This window comes from Anomalospiza imberbis, chromosome 9 (assembly GCF_031753505.1).
Source record: "Anomalospiza imberbis isolate Cuckoo-Finch-1a 21T00152 chromosome 9, ASM3175350v1, whole genome shotgun sequence".
Classification (NCBI taxonomy): Eukaryota; Metazoa; Chordata; class Aves; order Passeriformes; family Viduidae; genus Anomalospiza; species Anomalospiza imberbis.
The window spans coordinates 16857988-16877474 of NC_089689.1; the positions used below are offsets into that span (position 1 = coordinate 16857988).

Here is a 19487-nt window from a genome sequence, read left to right on the forward strand (position 1 = left end):
TTTGCTTTCATTTTTCTACTTCCTTAGATAGATTTTTCAGTATCAGTTCAAAGACATATGCTGTTGAGAATGTGATTATAATGACTGTGGGTGATCTGTCACTCTGTAACCCTTGCTATGGGATTAAAATTGTGCTGTATCATTTGTGATGCTGTGTGGCTGGTAAAACTGTCCCTTTCATTTCCCCTTTGAGGCCTCATTTGTAGTTTCAAAAAAATATACATGTGTGTTATGACAATTCTGCCTCTTCCAGCACCTACCAATGGTAGGCAGTACAACCCAAATATGCTGTTTAGGAAAGGGTCATAAATTAAAATTCGAAGACCTGTATTGTCAGATCTTACAGCTAAAGATTCTTATTTGTGAGTTCTGTGATCAGATATGGAACAAAAAATTCATTGTTGTGAGAGGAATTCCTATGTCTAGCTCTTCTGAATTAACAGGAAAAAGCAGAAAAAATCTCTACCCAAAATCAGCCCAAAAGATTCTACAGAAGACTGTCTCAGATTACTTCACATTATCATGCATGATGATGAGAATTAATAGCTATTCAGTTGTTTCAACATATTTTAGCAGTGTGCATGCATGTATATATATGCATAAAATGTTGCCTTCCTTTTTATAAAAGTTTGGCTTGTTACTAAAGCCAAATATGGCTTAGGAAGTGCTTAAATTACTTTGATTTACAGTATGATTTTTCCATCTCCTTGACACAGTTTTATATTGTCTTCCTGACTACTGTTGGAATACTATTGTATGGTGATGTAGATCCCCCAATTTCCCTTGAGGAAAGACCCTGTTTCAGCAAGTCCTGCGCTGGGCAGCTGTGTGGATGCCCTCTGAACAAAGCAGCTTTAAAAGGCCAAATGAGTTGTACCTTGGAGCTGCAGTAGCTTTGAACACAGTCTTACTGAAGGGAAAGGTCAGTGCCTCCAAGTACTGTTCCTGGTACACATGGAGGAGTAAAAAGATACTGAAACAGTGAAAAGACAAAGAGCATTTCACATAAAATTATTGTAAAGATGGGATTTGTTCCTTTTTTCCATGGAGATAGATTAGTAATGCTCACATTTTTTGTGGCTGATTTCTTGAGGTCCATTATTTCAGTACTCTAATAATACTGTGTGACATTTTTCAATTCCAAGAAAAGTCTCTTTGGTTTGAGTGCCGTAGCCTGGATTTTTCCAGGTAGAATCCCTTTCCAGCTTAGTATTTTGCAAATTTTCTGGTAAACTCTTATATAGACCTTACACTGTGGTTAAAAAATTATGTTGACTTCTCAGTAGATCTGCACTGAGATCCCTTCTCCTAATTTCATACAGTGAATATATAGCAGTCATGAAATATTTTGTGGTACTGCTTCAAACTAGTAGCATGAGTTTCTAGTTAGCTACATGTGGCTCTTCTAGTAAGACAGTGAGATCTTCCTAGCAATACTAAACTGATAAAAATTAATTAAAAAATCCCTCACACTACCCTCCCACCCCATCCCCCCTAAAAAAAAAACAAACGAAAAATCAAATCACTTTTCCCCAGCAAATTATGTGCTTCTGCAGTGGGCAACATCTGAAAGAAGCACAGCAATTTTCAAAACCCTAACAGGAAGGAAGGAAGTTTAGAGGCAGTAAGGTGGTGGAATTCCATTCCATTTACTTTCTGAAGCAAGAAATGGAAATTCTGTTTTAAGCTTCAATGCTTGACTTGGCAAATCCGATTTCTTTCCTGTTCTGATAATCTAGTCTCTGAAGTCAAAACTCTCATAAAAGAAATGAGGCTTTCCTATGTCTTGAGTTATTGTTTCAGTGTCTAGATGCAGACTAAGGCAAGTGTTTGTCATCAGTTAGAAAGATGAGAATTCTGATTTCTGATGAATATGAAATCTCATTCTGAGATGCCAACCATTAATATCTGGAGATGAGTTAAGGAAAGGAGGACACATGTTTTAGTGACTGTTGAAGCTAACAGGAAAAAAAAGAGTTAAAATAAGAAATAGGAAAACAGGCTCCAAGAGAACAATTCAAGTAATACTTGTTTAATATTGCTCTGAAAGCAATTCAATTGTCTGCTTTTTCTTAAATGTCCACTGTGTATAGTTGTATCATTTTGGGTTTATGACTTTAGGAGGCAAATGAATATCACTATTCTGTTCATTTAAACTGTGTAGGTGAAACTTTCTGGTTTTCCCATTCCTCCATCACACTCCCTGAATCTATTTATGATGTCTTAATTCCCCAAGTCTATAGGGATTCAGTGTTCAGACCACCTTTCATGTCTTGAATAATGAAGAACAGGTATTTTCTATTCTGCTTTAGGGTTTTCCAGGTGACTTTGGAAATAGAGGCCCACCTGGTCCAGATGGAAGTCCTGTAAGTATTGAATTGTGTATTGATTAACATGATAAAATTTGTAAAACTCAATGTTAACTCCCCTCCAACATTAAAGGAGACTTTTGCCTCAAAATAAATGTCTTGAAATCCACAGGCAAATTTTGGACTGTTAACTTTCCCATGGAAATTGCTAGGAAGCTACTATAATAAGTATAAAAAAGAGGAAGAAAATATTCAGAAAGCTGCTGAGAACACATTTTCCACTGCAGCATGTGCTGACTACCTTGAGAATCAGATCTCTTGCTGTCCTCATTGCATTAGTGATGAATGTTCTGTCTTCCAAAGTTCTGGCATTAGCTATGACTTTGTGTTGTTTATTTAAACCGTTATTTTAAGATCACCTTAACAAAACAGGATTCGGCGTGCATGTAAAATCCCAGCTTTTGTGTGCTTGTGCATTTGATAGTTGATTTCATCCTTTGAACTGGTACTGAGTACAATTATGCTAGCATGTCATTTAGTGCATTGTAATCAGTGTGATAACAGCTTTGTCCTTGGCAGTGTGTACCCTTGCAGTGTGGTGTCCAGCCTGTGGCACAGTCACGTCATTTCACAGGCTGCCCTCAAAGGAGCTTTGCAGTCTTGCTCTATTTGTTGGGAAACTGGCTGCAGACTCCAAACTCAGGTTTCCTTTGGTGTCAGAAACCAGTGAAAGGCTTTGGGCAAGAGAACAGCAATAAGTGCTGGGTAAAAGAGCAGCTGATTTACATCATCTTTTATTGTTGGAGTCTCCTTTGGAAACTGCTATCAGTTTGCGTCTAAAGATTTTTCTGATGTGGAACAGAGTCATCAACTAGACAGAGTTTCTCTATTTTTTGAAGGTCTGCCTTGACGCCCATCTTAGAAACTTATTTTAGAAAGCTTACATTAATTTTGCGTGTGGGTTTTCAATGTTTGGTGTCAACCTTTGGGAACACAGGAAAAAATTTCTTGCGCATTTCTGGTCCCTAAGGGAAAGCTCCCCTTGTTGGAATGTCGGGTGATGTCATTATGGTTTTCATCTTGAAAACCCACTGAGGCCTTGAGTGTCACCAACTGCTTTGCAAATAATATTAAAAGGTGAGTTCTTCCTTCCCCTCCTTGTACTCCCAAGTCTCCCTCCATTCCTGATAAAGCAGACATTGTCTTTCCACCAGATCTGCAGAACAGTGCTTTAACAGAAACAAGCTCAGAAAGCCTGGATCTGAAATTACAGACTTGCACGTTACAAAGAAGCCCGTTTTACTGCAAGCATTTGCAAACAAGTTCCATCTAATCTGCCAAGACAGCTGCTGATCTTACTGCCTCCTTTGACAGACAGCAACCCCTCTCCCCTCCTCCCCCAAAGCTCACCCTGCAGGGCTTGTTCAGGCAAGGGGCCAGTGCTGCAGCTGCAGGGGTCTGCAGTGCTAATGGCATATTTACAGAGCCTCTCTGTGGGCTGGCACTGGAGACCAGGGGCTGCCTGGGAGGCCTGTGGCAACAGGAACTTTAAGGGAAGACATTTCTTCCCATGTGCTGACTTAACACTAATGGCATTTGTCTCCATGCCTAATTTCTTCTGCTTAACTGACTAATGCCATCCTTCATTTCCACAACACCCTCTCAATTTTGAGGATGTCAGCCTGCCTTGGAGGATGTTGCTGGAGCATTCAGCTTCCCCTGTGGATAGTTTAGAGCAGGCTGGGGAAAGAGTGAAGGCAGCGAGGAGGAAGGAGAGCACAAAGGTGTCCTCTGTGCCATGTCCAGCAGCCATGCCCAGTTGGACACTTTCAGAATGGGCTTAGATTTGCTTGCATAAAACTTCCCCTTCCCCGTGGCTGCCAGCAGGACCCTGTGAATGTTATCCACTGAGTAGCAGGTCCCAGGTGTTGGTCCCAGCTTGCATGAGACATGGTGACCTGGAGGACTGCAATATCTGTTTCACGTAGGGCAAAGAGAGTTAGCAACTGTTTTCAGCAGTGTTTTAGCCTCTTCTGAGTTAAACTGTGGCAGAGGCAGTAGTGCAGTACTACTGAATATTTAAATTCTGTATGAAGTACAAATACTATAGTTTGTATCAAGAAGTAATTTTTCATAAAGAGAGTGTAGCTTTTAATTTGCAGAGGTCTTTCTATGAACTGAGAGGGTGTTCTTATTTTTCTAGGGACTCTTAATAAATTTATTTTTCACCCTCAAAAAATTGTTTTTTCTTCCTTCCACTTCAAGTATCATGGTAAAAAAAAATCCCATATTCCTACATTAACAGCAGAAATGTTCCCATGATGCAAATATCTGGTGATCTAATGCCACAATTCAGGAATTTTACTAAGCATATTTCTCTATACAGTGATAAGCTGTCACTCTTTGGAAACTCTGTAAAAATCAAAACTGGCTTGCTTTGTAGATTGCTTTTAGCTTATCACTGGGATTTCTTTTTAAATGGTAAAATTCAGATAATCTGATTGACTTTCTTTAAAGGGAATTGTTGGTGGTGTTGGTCCTCCTGGATTTCCAGGACTAAGAGTGAGTATACTTTTATTACTTACTTTGATATGGCCACATTAGTCTTGTGTGTTTGTGAAATAAAAAATAAAAAAAAAAAAAGAAAATTTAAGGATTTAAACAGGTTTTGTTTTAGATAGCCATGATTTTAAATAGTATCACTCTACAAAACTGCTGTCATGTTGGCAGCATGGAGCACTTCTATACTTGGTGTGGATTTGTATGCTTGTTTCTGATCCAGTGTGTTTGGGTCTTTTATTTGAAATAACCAAGTTTGCTAGTTTATGGCACTAAAGCCATGAAGGGTGCAATGGTCTCAAATACTTTAACAGCAGCAGTCCTTATTGGTTCCTGAATATGGCTACCAAATCCAAAGCAGAATTAATTTCTAAGAAAAATTACTTTATCATGTTTACAATATTGTATTAATTAAAAAAAAGTATGTAGAATAAAGCTGTGATTCTCACTGTGGAGTTGCACACAGTAGTTGTATCTATCAAGAAGCTCTGTGTCCTAGAGAAGGTGGGAAAGACTTTCATTCTGAGTGGCCTCACTCTCTTGGTTTTTTTTAATTTGTGTATTTACTCATAGAGGACCTCTGATTCTTGATGTTGTCTCAGTCATGTCTGGCTACATGGCCACATTCTTAACAATGGAGAAATAGCAAGTGTTTACACTTGAATTAAGAAAGCCATGATTGTCTCCAGTGTTTGCTTTGTGGGGTTTTTTTTGGTATCTGCAGATCTGAGAGATTTGAAATACAAACTCAATAAGTTTATATTTACACTGATGGTCATCTTTTCCTTTGAAGCACAGTAGTTGAGTTCAATTGTTACTCTTCCTAATTACATCTTCATAACAAAAAAAAATTCCTGTAAGTCATCCCTTGCTGTCTGATTAGGATTGTTATGGCATTGCTATAGTGAAAACAAAAGCTTGGTCAAGAAAGCTCTGTAGCTTCCAGCTTTCATCATGCAAACATGATTTTCTGTGGTCTTCAGGTCAACTGACACACTCATGAGACTGGAGCTTGCACTCTTGAGTATTTGCTTAGAATTGTGGTTTGCTTTTCTCTCTTACATGACTGTCTTTGGAATTTAGTCTCAAAGACTTTAATAATTGTACAAATGTACCTGAGGCTTTTAAAAAATATGTCACTTCCCAAAAATATACTCTTACTGATTATTTTGACTAAAACTTAGCAGTTTAGCCCTACCTAGAGTTCATGAGCATAAATGTTTGCAGGATCGAAGCTGCATGTGCCTTCTGAGTTGCAGTCACTTACAGAGAGATTGAGTGTCAATAATTTTTTGTGAAATAGGGAAATAATTTTCTATAACCAGTCCAAAGCTTTTGCCACTTGTACATAGATGGAATATAACCATAATGAGAGCTGTTTAATGGGGGTAGGAAATAAGTTGGTGGCATGTTTAGATTTTGAACAGTAAAAAATTAACAGTTGTTTAGAGTGTGAGCTCCGACTCATTCTCATGGTTCCAGTATATAGGTTAGCCTGGTTTCCTATTTCACAGTCAGATAATTGGAAGAGCTGTGCTTTGTTCCAGAATTTCTTTACAAGAGACCATTGCACTCTTTAATCTGTAGCAGAATGTCACCAAGACCCTGGGGGAGTTTCAGGTGACCCCAGCATCCCCAGGTACAGCCTGTGTGGTGCAGCCCTGTTCCTCAGTCACACCTCCTCTCCAAAGCTGTGCTCCCTGGCCTCAGCTTTCTCTTTTCCAGGCAGATGCTAATGGTCATCCAAAACTGAGTAAAGAGCTACAGCCCTCAATGTTTGCTTTAAAATACTTAGTCAATAATAATACACTATTCTACTACAACATGCAATATTGTACATGGGATTAAATATATTTTTCTGGCAGAAACCAAGAGCATTAATTCAAGTAGCTTGTCCAGCCCAGCTGGTCAATGTCAAGAGTTATTTGTATTTTTGTCTTTGTTCATGAGAACAATGGCAAAATGAGCAGCATCAGCAGGCTGAGTCCAGTAATTCCTTCCATCCATGATTTTTTTCAATATACAAACCTGTTGCCAAGTTCAGAGTTTTGGCTGGCTGAATAGTCAGTCTTTCAAGACTTAGCAAGGCCATGACTTTTACTAAGATGAAGAATTGCAGAAAGTTTACTGCTGGATACCTGAATTAGTTTTGAATTTGTTTTTCCTTTTTAAAAATCCACTTAATACTAAGAAACCATTAGTTTTGATTTTCTGGTATTTTATCTTTTTGCCTGGAAAAAGCAATTTAGTTTTAGTTTCACTTGTCACATAGAAATGTTGGAAAAGGCACAGTTTATGTAGCTGCAGGTTTTATTGATCTGCAAGTTTTATCCAAAGTGATAAGCGTATCTTAACATATAGCAAGGCTGTTTTAGGTGGAGAATGATTAAAAAACCTGACAGACTAACTAATTCAACAATTTTCTGTTTTGGTTTTGTGCAGTTCCAGTTCTTTGCTGTTAATTAAGTCACTCAATGTATCTGGAGACTGTGACAGGTGTTTAATGAACCTGAATGTTGTAAAGCTGTTTTGGAAATTCTTCTTGTTGCCGTTGTAAGCTAAATTTCCCAGTTCAGTATCCCTCTGATTTTCCAATCAATGCTGTTGTTACCATCAGTTTGCATTTCAACATTCAGTATCATGAATGCATAAATGCCTTGCTGAACTAGAATATGTAGGACAGCTCAGACACAGCAACATAAACAATTGACTTGATCAGCTAGCATGAGAGAATATACCATTTAGGCAGTCATGGAAAGCTAAAGCAATGCAGAGTGGCAATTTCCTTGGGAGCTCTACCAAGCACCATTAAGACACTAAGAGATTGGTCTTGCTTTTTCTTCACTCAGCCATAAGTCTGATGGTGGCTGCAGAAGAATGTGGTTGCTAACATTGCTGAAAGAGTCTCCAGAGAGTAATGAATGTGTGCTCAACTGGAAATGCATAGATGTCCATCTCGTCTTTTCCATATCACTCTCAGCAAGTGGCAAATGATTCCTTTATTCATATGTGTTGTTAAATTCTTGCATATCCATAGAGATATAACATTATCTTTTTGGGTTTTTTTCTGCCTGAGGTTGAATTAGACAGAAAGTAGATAGACTTCTCTCTTTGTAATATAGTCTAAACTATTCTGAGTCAGGTCTTTAACTTTTTCATTAATATTATTGCTGTTGCTGTGCTGATCTTTAAAGACTCTTTATTTGTGTGATTCGCTTTTTTTTTCCTGTCATAACGCTGCCTAAATAAATCCCAGAAATAAGAGTTGTAGTGAGGGCTCTGAAGGTACATTAGAACAGAAAATGTTAGCATGCCCACTGGAACATAAGTTTGATTCTGCACATGTGATATTTAGAGTCACATCTCTGTTTTCTTTTTTTCTTTTAACTCATAGAAGTCACTGATAGATGAGAAATTGAGTAAAAGGACCATTAAAAAGGCCACTTTTTATGGCCCTACTCATCATAGAATAATTTCTTTAAGCCAAATTTCATGCCTATAGAGAAGTGCTGTTACGTAACCCTAAGGACAGGAGTGATGGTCTCTGAATGTGCAGCTGCAGTACAAAAGAAAGCTTCCTTAATTGGCATTGCCTAATACACTGTGATCTTCTCTTGAATTTACAGGAGAAGAGGCAAGTTTTGTTTCTTGTTTCTGCTGATGATGTTGGGAACTGTAAACATGGAGGACTTATGATACCAATACCTTTATTTTCCCTAAGAAATAAATCCAAAAAATATTTTGGTTTCTCTCTGTGGTGCAGAAAAATGCCACATTCTGTGAGGAGCCTTTAAGTTACTCTGTTTCACCAAATGCTGTCACTTTTCTTGCTGTTTGATAGGGAGACATTGGGCCAGCAGGACCGAGTGGACCATCAGGAATTCCAGGGCCCACGGTATGGTACTTAATCATCCCACAGCCAGGTGCTCATGCTGCTTTCCAAATTATAGTCAAGCATTGGATTTATGTTTACTCTTTACTTAACAGGGTTTCCCAGGGAGTGTGGGACCGCCTGGAATGAAAGGTGATAAGGTGATTTAAATATTTTCATTATCTTGGAGATACATAGTTCTTTCAGGCTCCCTTCATTAAACCTTGACCAGAATGTACTTGGCAAAGCCCTCCCTTTATCCTTTTGATTTCTTTTGTCTTCTGACTCTTATTTTTTAAATTTATGTCAGATTCATGATCTGGTAGTTTAGACAAGATTTTTTCTGAACAGAACAATCACTACTGAACATAATAATATCCAGATCTGTGCCTTTAGACTTTCCTGGAAGAGGTATTTCAGTGCAACACCTTGCATTGTCAAAGATCTGTGTTAATTTTAAATAGTGAATATTGAATTAATCTTTCTCTGTTTCTGAAAACTACCCCATTTTAAGCCACACACATATGTCTGTATAAAATTATATATTGTTTAGGGTGAAAATGGCCTTGCAGGAGATCCAGGAGATATGGGCTACCCAGGAGACAAGGTAAGTTATAACTGCTTTGTTTTACAAAATTATCCAATTTCAGCAACTTCATCAGGCTTCTGAGTCTCTTAAAATGCAGCAGGTTGGTTGCACAAAAGTAGAATGCAGTAGTAATACTTCCTGGATATCACTGTATTAATATATTTTTAAGAAATTCTGTGCAAATTAAAACTCAGTTATGACAAGTGTGCACAAAGACAAGTAAAGGGCACAAGCAGAACTCTGACAGCTGTGTGTATAGAGAGGCATCAAACAAGGGTTATGGTGTCATCTCAGCCTTTCTAAGGAACTCCTGGAAGAGATATTTTTCCCTTGATCCTTGAGGTTCATCTGCAGCTCACCTGGACCTACTGTGGTTAGAAGCAGCACACGGTCTGGCATGCTCCTTCACATCATCAAACTGAGAGAAATAAGAATCTTCTTTCCTGTTTGGCTAGTACATCAGAAGTCACTGAAATAGCACATCCTGTGAGAACTCTTTTGATGAAAGTTGAATGTTAGAAGATAGTTTTCAACCTGAAGAATTCTTTTGAAGCCTGTTTCAGGTGCCAAAATAGAGCAATTTATTGCTTCCAGCATAACACAACAATTAATTTTCATGTGTATTTATTATCTTTCTTTTTTCAGGGTGCTCTTGGTTTACCAGGACCCCCAGGGATCAGAGGAAAACCAGGACCCCCAGTAAGTTTACGCATCAAATTTTGCTCTCAGTATATCACTGTATGTTGTTGATACTTGATATTTTTTACTACTGTTGACATTTGACACTTTTGTGTGATTATGTTCACAGTGCATGTAATCCCCTAGAAGTGACCTAATTCCAAATGCACAAAGAATAAGGTCTAAGATGCTTTTATTTCTAGTGACTGCTGTTAATGAGCGAGTCAGATCCTAAAATGTGAGACTTGGTTACCAAAATCAGTATACGTGTCAAATTTTAATAGAGTGCTTAGGATGTTAGGTATTCTGTGAAAATCACTGTGTGGGGAATGGACATGTAGGCAATATTTGAAACAAATCCACTGAGAGCTTTGGGAACTTCCAGATGACCATTTGGACTAGCTGGATTTGGAGGGAATGTGTGAGATCTCATTACTAACAGCCAGTCATTTCTCACAGGGATGGGAGTAGTCATGAATCCCTGTATTTACTGATTTTTAGCAGCTTTAAAGGTTATTTGTGCACTGCTGCCACTTCTGCCGGGTTTTTAGATGTTGAGGCAAAAAAGGCATACTGCACTGGGTTACCTGGCTCTTCCTCCCCTGCTTTATTGCTAATATCTGTTTCTTTTCAATATAAAATTAAAAGCTGCCAATACTCACTCCAGTGTAAATTTTCTCATGTACAACCAAGCCAATAACTGGTAAGCCTACTTAGACCTCATGAATGTCATGGGCCCTTAAATTCAATAATGCTTTCCTTGTCCTATAGAGTTTATAGTATAAACACTAATCCTGCAATAAACTTATGCAAATTTGCTTAAGCATAGATGGGAAAAAATAATATTTTTTGCTTTTAAAGGTACAAGAATTTTCGTTTTAAGATAAGCATGTGAATCAACCTATTCCTGAAAGAGTTGTGGATTTTAAGCACAAGCTGAATGTGACCAACCTTGTGACTTATGTTGAATTAAGCTATGAGACCTCAGTCCTGCAAGTAATAGAAATTTATCTTTGTAGAATAAATTTACAATGAAGTCATTCATGTGAAAAATTAGAGAAATGTTTCCCAGGCCAGACCTTAATTTTGCTCAAGTGACATCTACTTATGGTGGCAGAAAAATTGTGAAAATGTGGAAGAAGAGATATAACTTAGAGAAATTGGCCCATTTTTAGATGAGTTGGAATTTGTATGTAAAGAAGCTACCATTACATATGGATAGTTGTTATTATAATTTTTGTTGTTATCAATCACAAAACTGCCAATTTTTTGGCTAAGATTGAATACTTAAAATATATAAGTGTGTAAACCAATATCTGTAACAGTTACTTTCTGGATGTTTAAATAATATGTAATTCTTATTGTGAAAACAGCTATGTATTTAATGGGGGTTTTGTATGGTTCCTCCCAAAACTCCCAATTTTCTCTGTCCTAAACTAATTTGAATTTTTTTTGTTGTGACTTCAAAGACAGATGAAGAATTAGTTTTAATAGTGTCTGAAGAGAGGCCAATATAAAATTTCCTACTTTGTGAAAAAGTAATCTCTACATTTCTTTGGCCTTTTTGTAAATAAATGTTTTTAAAATCTTCATAACCCTCTGTTGTTAGAAATAAATTATCATCAGAAACATGAACTGTTTGGATTTTTTTCAAGGGGAAAGTTGGAGAACCTGGACCCCGTGGACCATTGGGTCCCCAGGGACCTGAGGTAAGGAATTGCTTGATAATGGTAAATTGAACATTGGTTCTAAATTATGAAAATAAGAGGTTAATGAGTTTGCTTCATAAAAGACTGTTTTCTTAGTTGAATTAGGGAAATCTTTTTATTGTCATATTTGATGAATTCATTCTCCTACATAAAGTACAAAATATTCCAGCTCATAACTTTTTTCTGCAAAATATTAATGTACAGGATCTTTGAATACAAAGTAGTTCTTCATTTGCTTATGTGATGAGGATTTGCTGTCTCCCGAATCCTGTTGTTGTGGGGTACACCTGGAATGAGACTCATGTGATTTCTCAGGCACACTTCCATTTGTAAATACTAAAACATGTTTACAAATGGGATTTTCCATTTTCCAGGCCTGGTTGCATATTTATCACTTACAACAAACACAAAGGATAAACCTCAGTCACCTGGGAAGTGTTGCCAAGCAGTTGAATTAGAAGTGAAGTTTCCTAAGAACTCTTTAGTGCTATGGAAGTCTATGCAGAAACTCAGTCTCCAAAATGTCCCATTTTGGTGCTTTTTTGCATTTGTACCACAGGCTTTAAGGAAAAATGCTGTGGTCTGTACCAGAAAGACGTTTATACACAGACACATGTATTTGCTGGAGAGATGAAAGCAGAAATTGTGGATTGTTCTTTCTAATCAGCTTCCTGCAATGAATGTACTTCGGGTTTTGTTTGGTTTGTGGTGGGGTTTTTGTTTGTTTGTGGGTTTTGCTTTTCTAAAAAAAATATGAATGGAAGACATATAGTAGCAATGATCTTTCTTCTGCCTTTACATGAGCACATCTCCTCAAACCAAGGCTCTGTGTTCCTACCTTTCTTATTAGGCAAAAGCCCTCACCGAGAGAAAACTCACTGGAAGGTGCATTGTAGCAGCACCAGGTGGTCTTGTGAGAATAAGTCTCTCTCAGTTGGGCAAAAGGTGTGCAGAAGACACAAAGCCTGTGCACGTTGTCCACAGCTGCCACCCTCCATGGCTCAGGATTTCAGATTTTTCGAGCCTCTTCATTGTTAACAAAAGAGGCCCCTGCATGATTTCTTTGCACAGCTTCCAGCAAGGGAGACTTGAGGCAGGTTAACCCCAAACTGCTGGTCTTGAGGCCTGTGTCCTGCTGCCCCTGCTGCCTCTGCTGGTAGTCCTTCATAGTTCCTTGTTCCAACAGACATGCTGCTCCTTTGTGTCTGGGGAAAAGATCATCCTGGGCTGGTTGTCCTCAGGGCAGATATGGATGGGAATCTTTCTGTCTGAAAAGCTCAGCATTTCCCCTTGCTCAGGAGTGCAGAATTACTTCATCATTAGAAGGCAAATAAGGTGCATGATGCTAGATAATTAAAACTTGGGTGTTCAGGTACTTTTTTTTTTTGAGTAACTGTCTGCAAAATGGTCAGCTTAAAACTGCAAAGCAATGTTTCTCTTAGCTTCAGTCATGTGAGACAATTCCAAATAAAGTAAGAGGTTTTTCCACCTTTTACTTCATAAAAATATGGTCACCATATGGCAAAATAGAAACAGAGGGGATGTAGGAGAGCAGCATACTAGGATTTTGAACAAATTGAAGATATTAGAAGTTATATAGTGAAAGGAATTTAAAATAAGAAGCTTAAAACTGAAGAGTGTATGTGTCCCTCCCATTACATTGTCTTATAAAAATAAGCTAGTCGCGGTTGCCAGAAGTTATTTAAACACAACCAAATATATGAAGTATGAGCAAATAATGTAGATTTTTCCACAAGAAAAGTTTACTGTTGTATGTCTGATCATGTCTCTTCTTCCAAAACCAGACAGCTAGCAGGTCAGACAGAGCTACTTTCCTCGTTCCTGCTTCATTATCTGAATGCTCAGACTTCCTGTGACCCCATGTAGAAAACATTCATTATATCATATACTAAAAGTTCCCTTGATCTTTCTGGAAATAGAAGAATGTGATCAATTAGTGTCTTTCAAGGAGAGTACTTTGAATTTAGTATAGATGTGACAATCCATACCATATGCCTTCTATGAAAGAGTTTATTTTTAAAAACCCCAAAACCTATATTGGGATTTGTTGGACTTTCCTGTGAGCAGGAGGAACAAGGCTGTGTCTGCCCAGTGGCAGAACCTCTCAGACTCCACTTCCAGCTATTCCTCTCTCCTTTTGTCCAACATTAAGACAGTGGGATTTATAAATGTGCTCTGTCCCCATTTGTTTTGGGTACATCTGTAATAAGAAACTGGGGATCCTTTGATCTTTCCAGTTACACACTTGAGTGTTTCATTCCCATTCCTAAGTAGTCCTGTCCCTGATTTTCTTCCCATGTAAACTGCAGTAACTCTGGCACTCCAGCAGCTGAAGTGTGTAGCGATCTCTGCACACAGCAGTGAGAGCAGGTCAGGCAGACTCTGATCATCACCACGTGGTTTTGTGGTTTGAAATACAGATCACCAGTGAGTTGCTTCCTAAATCTTTCCTCTGCAGCTGTGCAGCCAAGGTACACCAGGTCAGAGTTGAAATAAGCCACCCACCTCTAGCCAGGGTCCATTTGGGACCTGCAGTGCTGATGGCAGGAGGGCAGAGGGAGGGACAGAGGTCTGGCTCTCACTCTCTGGGTGGCCAGACAAGGGTTGGCTGCCAAGTGACTCTTTCAGTGCAGGAGTGCTGCAGTGTCAGGCCAAATCCTCTTCTGGGTGTGTTTCTGCAGAGCCAGGGTCTGTCGTGTGCCTGAATGCCTGCTGCTCACCAACCACTGGATATACTCAGTGCACACTTTATGGGGTGGATCCTTCATCAGCTGACACATTGTGCTGCTCTGTCATGCATCTGAAAATGAACCACCAAAATATGAAATTTCTGTAGAGCTTTGTTTTATTGGCATGACAACTGGAAAGTGCTGGTCTGACTGTTCTAACCCATAATGTCTCTGTTTACTGTGTACAATGAAGTATGCAGTGCTTATTGTTAATGTGACTGAAATTAGACAAGCCTTTAACAGGCTTCCACATGTACTCAGAATATTTTGTAGTTCAATTTTGCTCTAGGAATTGCATTTAATTATCCCCCAAAATGAGAGTGATAGTTCCCTTCAGATGTGCCTTCAGAGTGTTATAGATAGGTTTCATCTGAAGCAGGGAGAATTATTCGTTGTTTTCAATAGAACTTTTTTCATCTGTGCAGTATTTGGATCTGAAGTCATTAGCTTACTCCTTCAGGAAGGTACTTGTATGGGACTGGTGTGTTCCATGCTCAAGGCAGTAGCCTTACAAAAGAAAAGGATGCATTCAAGTAACAGTAAAGAGTCAGAAAAGCACACATTTTGTAAGTGAATCAGTGGCTGCTTTGAGGTGTTTTTTTAAAGTTCAAGAAACTTTACTTTTAGTGCATGTTTCACATGCATTATCACATGATTTTTTGAGTTTTTGCAAATAATTCCAGGTGTGCAGTGATAACACAGCCTTTGGTTTCAATATTGCATCAAATAACTTGCATGCAAATCATTTGTAGGAAATATAGAAATAAAGATAATTTAAAGGCTGAATTAATTGTGTGTTCTGGCATATATTTGAGGAACTACTCTTGTTGTAAAATTGCATATACCCTGTACTTGCCTTTGCACAGAACCGTCATCTGGTCCTTTCCCAAAGGTCGATGTCTGCATAACACAGCCTTTCAGAAGAATAATAAACACTTATTGGAGAATTGTAGTTTTTTTGCAGAAACCTTCTTTTGGTGATTTGATTATAATAATTAGTAATGAATAATGAGATATCTTGTTGAAGTACATCCAGTCAGTCTTGCTTCTGAAAATTTATTCTAAATTCTCATTGAAATGAATTGCAGTCTGTGATTGAATGAACTCTTATTGGAGCAGAGAAACTGAAGGGACTGTTGCACTCCCTGGAGACATTTTCTCTCCATGGTGCCCCTCCATCTGTGCTTGTCCTGATCCCCTTGATGGCAGTCAAGGCATGAAGATGGGTGGCCAGCGATGATGGCAAATGTCATGTGAGAACAGCTGGAAGTGGGATTGTGCAAATGTGAGAGAATTCCCCATGGAAATGGAGTGTAATGGCTCGATATTTATGATATTCTTCCATATTAGCAGCCACATAGAAGAACAAAATTAAAACAAAAGCTTTAGCAGAGTGCTCATCTCTGGGGCACTGAGATATGCCCTAACATAGTAACAACTTGGTCATCTCTGCATTTTTTAAAATTAAACACTATATTGATATATGAGAGCACTAAATATGTTAATTTTATATTTAAGTGTTCAGTACAAAAAGCAACACTCCCACAGCAAGGTTAAAGCATGTTTGTGTTAAGATAGTTGGCACTTCAGGTTTTTCTGGTGCCACATTTCTTTTGATTAAATGAAGTGGATTCTAAAGTGCTTTGCTGGCAAAAGACCACATCTGTAGCAAGATTTTGAAAATAATTTGTATCCTACCAGCTGCTGGGCTTCTGGCTGATGGAAATTAAGACTCTGCATTTCCTCAGAAGCCGTAATACCGAGAGCTGTTTCGTTTTGAATAGTCTCTGCTGCAAACTACATTGCAGCTGGAAATTATACATGAATCTCCTGGCCTTTCACTTATGGAAGAATAATGAACTTTTAATCTGGAGTAACTTCCCAGGGAGCTGGCTGCTGAATAACCCATGGCAAATTTAGGTATTGCTAGAGATGTATGCCACTTCACTAAGAGGAATCTGATTGGCAAGTGCCATTGCTGAGGTATTTCAAGAGCTCCTTCCTGGTTCATTCTTTTTCTGGAATTGTCTAAAGTGGCTGTTTGTGTCCTGGATTATTACACTTATTTCATGGATTATTAATGTGAGAACATCTTAGAAACAGTGTACTAATACTGCCATTGCATCTGCCTTTTCTTCATGGTTGTGCTCAAGAAAAAAGTCTTAATCCATCTTCACAGAAAAGATAAAAATTATGAGGATTTTAAATTTCTAAATGCATTGTTTAGTGTTGATGTTCTCAGGCCAGTAACCCTCTTGTATCCTAAGACTGCCTGACATGAAAAGTTTTCAAAATACCATGTTTGTTCTACCTGCAGTAGTACTTGTCCACACCTACATCTCATCGTCCTTACTGAATTCCCTCTAGAAAAATTTAAATAAATAAATAAAGTAGATATATTCATTTATAAAAGCAATAGAATCTTTCTAAATTAACATTTTTCTAGGCAGATTGTTTTCTGGAATGTTTATTGCCAAGAGGAAATTGTCTGTGTTAGCATTTAGCACTTGCTCACACATTAGAAACATTAATATTTACAGATATATGAAACAACTCACCCCTTGATAACTATTTAAGGTCTATAAATAAGTAAACTTAAAATTAAGAAAGGACAAGCAAAAAAATTCCAAGGAATTGACCTAACTCTTCAATGTATTTCAGTAGACAGCAGTGGCCAGGATTTAAAAAAAAAAAAGCACCTCCTCTTTTGAACTGTATAGAAATCAAGGGTGATGCAAGGGAGAGTTCCAGGTGTGAGTCTCAGGGCCTTGGTCACCGGTGAATAATATGCTCTGTGCCACCTAGAGGCATGTTGGAATTGTTGCACAGCTCTGCTTGTAATTGTTGATTTATGGCAAAAGAAAGGGAAACCACTGTGATGTATTGAGAAATGTTGAGTGTTAGAGTTGTTGCCCATCTTCTGAAAACTCAGACCATTTTTACTCTTTAGTGGTTTTCTTTCAGACTCATTAGCATCCAAGTGCTAAACCTGATTTTTAAATCATTGTTATGTGTATGTGCTTTTAGTTTCCATTATTGGAAAAAGTATGCATATATTGTAATCTGTAGTGATTTTCTCTAAATGAAGAAGGAAACTTGTTTTTCCTAGTGTTAGACCATGGGTTTGCTTAGATGTAGTAATAAATATTTTGCTCAGAGGAAGTGGCAGTCTTGCTGTTTTCAGATGGTCAAAATTTAATGAAATGTGGAAGTTTATTATAAAAGCAAAATCTTGGCAGAAGACTGAATGAGCAGTGTGCTAACTAAAGGGTCAATTACCAATGCTATATTTTATTCTACAAATGTAAGATCATGTATCCTCTCTGGATATTTATGAAATTTAACTCACTACTGTATTGCATAAAGGTCAGTGGCACCATTTTTTAACTTAAAATATTCTCATTTCTTCTAAATCAATCTGGCTGTACCTGAATTCCTCTGACACAGAGGCCTCCTCATGGTGTCCCAAGTCAATGCCTACTGGCCAAGTGGTTCACAGTGATAATTTTAGTTGATTCCTTTCCTGTGCATATTTACTTTTTCTTTACTAACAGCTTGACCTACACTAGAGTGTATTTCGCAAAGGCCTGTTCTGTATAATGCAACATGCTGATGACTTTCAGTTACTGCCAGACCTCGATTATCACGGCAGATTTGGAGGAAAAGCTTCTTCCCTTTTTCTTAATCTTGCAGTGATCTTGTCCTTAACATGTGGCCATGGATTAAAGGGCTTCAGCTGTGCTCTCAACTTTATGAAAAGAAATAGTTGAAATAGTTTATAAAAAGAATAGTTTATGAAAAGAATAGTTGAATTCATAAGAGCAGGACCTGGTGCAGGCTGTTCTGTGGTGATTTTTTTGTGCCTCCAAACCAGTGCAATGGTTTAATTTCAAACATTGCTTAGCGGATAAAAAGTCTTATCATAAGAGAAATTAAATCCATGCTGACATCTGCTAAATTGAGTTTAACAAAAGCTGCCTAAAATTTGTCTCTTATCCAAGTCCTTTCAAGGAAACATAATGGATTTTGACATTTTTTGGGATGGTAGAACAAATTTATTTCTTGTTTCTGTGACTCAGGTTTATTAAATGAATGAATAGAATCAAAACAAGTACATTGAAAACATTCCTACTGTGCAAATCATTTGTCTGTATGATCTCTTTAGGGCTTTCCAGGAGATATTGGTGTACCTGGATTAAATGGCCCTGAAGGTCCTAAGGTAAGATTACATGAAAACCTATTAAAAATAACAGTAAATAGTGTTAATCTCTGAGGAAAAGGCTCTGAGAGATGGACACTGGCATTATGAGAAGATAATCTTTCTGTCAGAATGCAGGTAATTTGCCTCAGGTATTTATATGAGGAAGTTTTTTGAATGTTTAATACTGTCCACACAGTTCTGAGAGTAATTACTGGTTAGGTGGAAGCATGTAATGGTAAAATTAGTTTGAGAAAATGCTATGTAGCTAGAAAGCAGCATATGTTTCACCTGTATTAAATAGAATGCATGCCAAATGTATGTAGATCTTTGTATTACTCAGGTTCCATGTGTCCTAAAAATTGTTTTTAACAATTTTTAAAAGAAATAGTAGTTGAAAGTATGGAAAATGTGTAAAATTCATGCGCCAGATTAAATAATAGATAAAATAATTGATATAACAATTAAAGAAAAATTTATCTACAAAACTGTTCCAGAATAATTTAGCTTCTGCTCTTTAGTAGACTAAGATTTTAGACCCAACTTAGGCAATCATTCACATGGATAGAGTTTTCAATGAAGTTTAGAATAAAAGTAGATATAGGAACTTTTTGTTGAATTAGAAATGGTAGGAGCTAATTTAAAAAGTGCAGGTGGCTCAGAAATTAACCCAGAGGAAAATGATTGAATGGTCTCTAAGGATTGACTACTTGTTGAAAGGCAAATACCAATTAAGTTCCTCACTCATCAGCCTTGGGACTGTTTTTACATTGTATTTTCTGTGGTGAATAGGCAGAAGTATGACAGAATGAAATCTGTATATG

At 37.7% G+C, this 19487-nt stretch overlaps 1 protein-coding gene across 2 annotated transcripts in view; it reads left to right on the forward strand.

The window, feature by feature from the left end:
* COL24A1 (collagen type XXIV alpha 1 chain) overlaps positions 1–19487 on the forward strand; it is a 155693-nt gene that overhangs the window by 71750 nt on the left and 64456 nt on the right. For both annotated transcript variants that reach the window (XM_068199882.1, XM_068199883.1), the window contains 8 exons: positions 2313–2366; positions 4827–4871; positions 8710–8763; positions 8856–8900; positions 9293–9346; positions 9974–10027; positions 11662–11715; positions 18631–18684. In XM_068199882.1, coding sequence (XP_068055983.1) covers positions 2313–2366; positions 4827–4871; positions 8710–8763; positions 8856–8900; positions 9293–9346; positions 9974–10027; positions 11662–11715; positions 18631–18684 — 414 coding nt within the window. The remainder of the gene's footprint in view (positions 1–2312; positions 2367–4826; positions 4872–8709; positions 8764–8855; positions 8901–9292; positions 9347–9973; positions 10028–11661; positions 11716–18630; positions 18685–19487) is intronic.